Genomic DNA, 5629 nt, shown 5'->3' with positions numbered 1-5629 from the left:
TCTCAAATAACCTCAAAAACTTAAACATTTTTGTACAAGTTAATGGTTCAGAGTATATATAAAGGAAGATGAATGATAGCAATATACATTTTAACATACACTTTGAACATTCGAAAATATAAAAATTTATATTATATTGTTGGTGTCATTGAAAAAAAATAAGTATTTTATTTTTTGAACAAAATAAATATAGTTTGTTATAAGATGAAACTGCAAAATATATATACATATAATTTGAATCAAAATAAAAAAAAATTAAAAATTATTATTCGTAATTTATATGCATTATCATAATAAAAGGAGAAAGATGTCCTATCTTCACATTCTTTAATTTTTTCCTATGAAATTTACCTTCTATTCACTATCTTCACATTCTTTACTTTTGTTTTCCTATGAAATTTACCTTCTATATATTCATTGTGCAAGGTGTGCTATATGATCACGCTACCAACCGTAGTTGAAAGAAAAAAGTTGAGGGTGTTATGACTCGTTTGGTCTCTGATTTTGACATCTTCAAACCATGCACTTATATTATTATAAACCATAGCCCTTTTCATTCATAATAAGCCACCCCTATTTTATTTTGTTTTTCCAAGACCAAAGCCTTTGACTTTTTTTTATTTCTCTTCAACGTATATTGCCCGAGTAAATGAAGAGAATAATACCTTGAAATTTTTGGAACACATTGTTTGAATATTTTTTTTTTTTTGGTCTTAGATGAAGTGGTAATCCACTGAAAATAAACTCACACACAACTGTGAGGTCCCGGGTTCGAACCCGGGTCACAACGTCCGGCCTCGCAATTTTGGCATTTGCCAGTTGAGCTAGGACTTCTAGACCATTGTTTGAATATTTTATGGCAGAATAAAACTAATTTCTCACCCTATTGTTTGAAAAGTGGATGGAATAAGATGTGTTATAACTTTTTTATTTCATTTTCACCTTTTAGTTTAAAAATATCAATTTGTTTAAAAATTATCATAAAATAATTGTATAAATATCATTTTTCTAATTTTATATACGTTGAATGTCCCATGATGATGGATACGGTCGAGAATGCATGTAGCCAATCGTTAACCAACTTTGTACCACATATTGTAGCCACTTCAAGCAACTATGTCATATACTTCAATAAATGTCTGCCAAGGTTGGAACTGTGAAATTCATGAGACTTTAAGAAATGAATTTCTTAGTTACAATTAGAAGAAAAATACCCTGGTGAGATTTTAATCTAAAGGACAAAATTTGTGATTACATTTTTATATAATACTTTTATGATCAAATGAGTAACTACTCTAAAGAATCAACTTGAAAATTTAGATGATTAAAATGCGACTAGAATATATTTTTAGACCGTCCCGTGAACATAGCTCAGTTGGTAGGACAATGCATTATTATATGTAGTGGCTGGGGTTTGAACCCCGGACATCCCACTTATTCACCTTATAATAAGGTGAATTCTAGCCAGTAGGCTACCTGATCCAAAAAAAAAAAAGAATATATTTTTAGACCGTGTAATGTAAGTAGGAAATTGGTCATTTTTTGTCCCAATTTTTAAGTTTCGTTATTTTAATATTTGTTTACTCTCAAAAATGTGTTATAACTTACAATCACTCTTCTCCCTTTTGTTAATTAAAGCGTTAACATGGATGACAGAAAGCAAAGATGATTCTTATATGGCCACAACAATAAATCCAACTCGCACACGCACAAAACTACATATTAATCAATATTTTCAATAATAATAATAACAATAATTGCTCGAAAAACAATCCACCACATGTCAGGTCTTCAAATAATTTTCCAATGTGTGCACTTTTTGGACGGTTTTGTTTGGGCTCAAGAGGAGGATGTGTGGAAGTGGCGTTTGGAGGATCGGGGGGTGTTCTCGGTGAAATCTTCCTATGCTAAGTTGGAAGGTTTGTTTTTGTGGGAGGATCGGTGGAGTGAAGAGGAGAGTGGGGTGTTTAGTAATATTTTGAAGGGTCGGGCACATTATAAGGTAGTAGCGTTCTCTTGAAAGCTATTACTTAACCGTATTCCGACTAGACATAAACTTCCCATTCGGAAATATCTTACCTCCAGATGTCCCGATTGTGTGCACTTTTTGTGATAGAATGCCAGAATCGTCCACCCACCTCTTCTTGCATTGTGATATAGCGCAAGGTGTTTGGTTAAAGATGATGGGGTGGCTTGATTGCTACTTTTTAATTCCTACAAACATGTTTGTTCATTGGAAGTGTTGGGATGAAAGATATCGAAATGATAGAATCCGGAAGGGATTGAGGCTTATTTGGCATACAACGATTTGGGTGTTGCGGAAGGCTAGGAACAATAAAATTTTCAATAATTGGAATGGTGGAGTGGATGAGATAGTGGAAGAGATCAAGATAATGTCTTGGCGGTGGATGTTGGAGCGTACTAATAGCCTATGAAGGGTGTTGGAATCCAACGGAATGCTTGGTGAGAAGGAATTTTTGAGGTGGTGTCTGTTGCGGTTTCAAAAAAAAAAAAAGGTCTTCAAATAATTTGACGCATCAGACAACACTCACCCATACCCATTTTCCCTCCCTCGCCTAGGCATCATCCCACAATGTATTAGAATGATAAATTCGTCTTGAAAAATCATCAAAAGAAATGTAATAAAGCATAATAATCTAAACTAAGCACTTTGCCACAAACAAATGAATGATAAACTTGTCTTAAAAATACCATCAAGAGAAATGTAACAAAACATAATAATCTAAAAGAAGTCTATACGCAATAAAGTGCCATTTTAACAACAGAACCATGTCAAACAAAATAAATAGCAGCTTCTACGAGTTTTTCCTCAAAATGGCTTACCACACTGTTTTGTCTACTCAAAATCAAAGCATTGCGTGTTCTCTGAACACTCCATGAAATCCATAGATGGATGCTTGATAGCTTTCCTCCCGAAACCATCACCAAATGATCCAAACTTAACTTCCTCGCCCATTTTGTCAAATCCCCAATGGTAAAATGCAGAACTCAATTCAAGCTTCAGTTCCGTCCTGTTTGCACCAATATGAAATCTTACACAGTCAGCAGAACCTTGAACTTTGCAGCTACACATTCCTCGCCTTTCTCTCCCAACAAGATATGTTTCTGTAGTAGGTTTTGAATCCTAATTAACAGGCCATACTTGTGTGCCTAAGCATTTAGAGTCACTCTCATAAACTACACTAGTACATTGCGGGAGTTCCACTTGGAAACGATGACCTACAGATGGCTTAGATTTTTTCTTTTTATTCACAACTGCTTTGGCAGTTGATTTTTTCTTTTCGGTTATGAAGCCATGGAGTTTATTTCCAGCAACATAAAGTGAAATGCAGCAAGAACAGCGGGGTTTTGAAGGGACAGGCTGCCTTTCACTACATCTCAATTTCACTACCGGATCCTCATACATGGCAGGATGCATCTTCTTCACCTTCTGTAAAGGATACACTTTCAGAATATTCAGTAGATATTTTTTTGAAGAAAATATCATGGTCAGAGAAGCAAAAGCAAACTAAATTTAAGACAAGTTCAAAAGGAAAGTGTGTATCGAACGTAAAAAAATTTATTTGACTTCTTTCTTCATTAAGAAAATGTTTTTAATGTGAATCGTAAGAGTTGAACATGCTAACGGATAACCAGGTCGACTGCAGTGTTAATTAGGGCTACAAAGGTTAGGTATAACCTGGACACATCTCATTTGTAATTTTTATTTTCCAAATCATCCCTCCTTTACACTTGAACTTGTAAATTGAAAACCCAAACCTTGTAATACAGACCTAATAAATTCTCTTGGCTCTAAGTTCAGTTCTTATTGCACACACAACATCGCAGGATTAAGATGGGATTAGAGCATGCAACCTTGCCTTATGAGTTTGTAAAGGCTATTTCCATGACTAGAACCCATGACCACCAATTAACAATGCAGTCATTTTGTAGACTGGGCCAAAGCTATCCAACTTCCCGTATATTATTATTATTGTATTAACTCTTGTTGATCTATAGCAGTTAGCAAGCTGAGATTTTGGAATTTATGTGTATTATTTTAGGAAAGAAACTGATAGATTGCGAATATATCTTTATTAAATACGCAGAATTAAGTACATTGTAATGTTAATCATTCATGCATGCGAAAACATTCTGGTTCAGGATATGAAACGCACAAAAAATCCAATGTGTAAAATCATGTATGTGCATTGAAATTATACCTTCGATGATGACCCACTGTCTGGTTCTGCATGCTTTCTGACCGACAGAACATCTCTTGCCCACAACATCTGATCTAAAAAGTCCTGGCCACCTTTATACTCCTCAGGATCAAACGGATGTATTGCGATATTCTTTGTCCAGTTTATCATTCCTGATAATGATTCCCTTTTACGTTTGCGAGAATGAAATTCATTCTCAGAAGTTTCCACAAAACAGGTGCCTAGATCGTCCTCGACACCAGTGCTGAATTTTTCATTGTCATCCTCATTACCATCACCGTTAAAATTTTGGACAGTACCCTCACATTTGTTGTTTTAGCTTTTAGCGTCCAATAAATTACCATCACTCTAGTGGTTAACCAAATCAAGGTGATCAAGGGAAGACTCGTTTGCCATGAACTTTTGACTCTCTAAATATGTGTTGAATTTGATCACAAAACTAGAGGTAAAAAAAAAAAAGCTTGCCCTTTTGTATATATATGTTGATGGTACAAACGCAGAACAACAAATTTACAGTGAAAGCTGATCAAGATATAACATTATTATATACTGGTGAAGGAGTAATGTAATAAGTATACAAAGACCTCTAGCTGGTAACTAATACATCAAAAAACGGCAGTGACAACAAGGAAATGAAGGGTTTCCTTTCATGGAAGTGTGAAAAGATAGGCACAATTACCTCAAGATCAAAGTTGAAACCTGAAAAATCATTGAGAATTGATGGTGATGGAGGTGGTACTAACTGGTGCTGCTGTTGAATTTCATTCAATGCTGCAAACATCAAACACTAATCAGTAGGCCAGGCCCATTTTAGTCCGGTCCGATAAAGCCCAAATCGATTGGGTCAAGTCAAACCTACGATAAAAAAAAATCAAACTTAGGGGGATGCACCAAATCCATTTCCTCAATCAAACTTAGGGAGATGTATTTGGTCAGATCTTAAAAGATTATTTTGCCAGATGAAAATCTTATATATGGTAAAAGACAATATAAAAATATAATGATTTATAAGACTTTGTAATTTTAAAATGGAATTATAATAATAAAATAATAATGTGTAGAGAAAAGAAAAAAAAGTATAATCAACACAAATTTTTCCTTATATATGATTTAGAATTTGAGTTGGGCTTAACTCAAGCTTATAAAATCAGGTTATGTCCATGTGAACTTAGCTGAATTGGTATAGATAATATATAACCATTCACATCCAACACAATGAAAGTGTTGGGTTGCAAGAAGGCAACCAAATGTCGCAATTAGACGGCTAGAGGCGGCCCGCGATGAAAGCAGAATTCCGAGCAAAATATATTAATCTTTGTTGTATTGTTGATAATATTGTTCAATGATGATATAATCTAACCTGATTAGGACAGGTATGCGATAATCAAGCGTAGGAGAATGTATCG

At 34.5% G+C, this 5629-nt stretch overlaps 1 protein-coding gene across 1 annotated transcript; it reads right to left on the bottom strand.

The window, feature by feature from the left end:
* Positions 1-2796: 2796 nt before the first annotated feature.
* LOC11436437 (AT-rich interactive domain-containing protein 2) lies at positions 2797-5004 on the bottom strand. The gene is made up of 3 exons (XM_039834672.1): positions 4903-5004; positions 4224-4523; positions 2797-3451 (listed from the first exon to the last, which is right to left on the bottom strand). The coding sequence occupies exons 1-3, from the start codon at positions 5002-5004 to the stop codon at positions 3146-3148; spliced, it is 708 nt and encodes a 235-aa protein (XP_039690606.1). The 3' UTR covers positions 2797-3145.
* Positions 5005-5629: the final 625 nt, after the last annotated feature.

The sequence above is a fragment of the Medicago truncatula genome, chromosome 5 (genome assembly GCF_003473485.1).
Source record: "Medicago truncatula cultivar Jemalong A17 chromosome 5, MtrunA17r5.0-ANR, whole genome shotgun sequence".
Taxonomy (NCBI): domain Eukaryota; kingdom Viridiplantae; phylum Streptophyta; class Magnoliopsida; order Fabales; family Fabaceae; genus Medicago; species Medicago truncatula.
Note: the sequence above shows the minus strand (reverse complement) of the source record. Positions and strands in the feature narration are given on the sequence as shown.

Coding starts and splice junctions, on each gene's coding strand:
- LOC11436437 (XM_039834672.1), bottom strand. CDS start 5,004: ATGTTTGCAGCATTGAATGAAATTCAACAGCAGCACCAGTTAGTACCA. Junction 4,524..4,902: donor GTTTCAACTTTGATCTTGAG/GTAATTGTGCCT, acceptor AACAAATGTGAG/GGTACTGTCCAAAATTTTAA. Junction 3,452..4,223: donor ACAGTGGGTCATCATCGAAG/GTATAATTTCAA, acceptor TATCCTTTACAG/AAGGTGAAGAAGATGCATCC.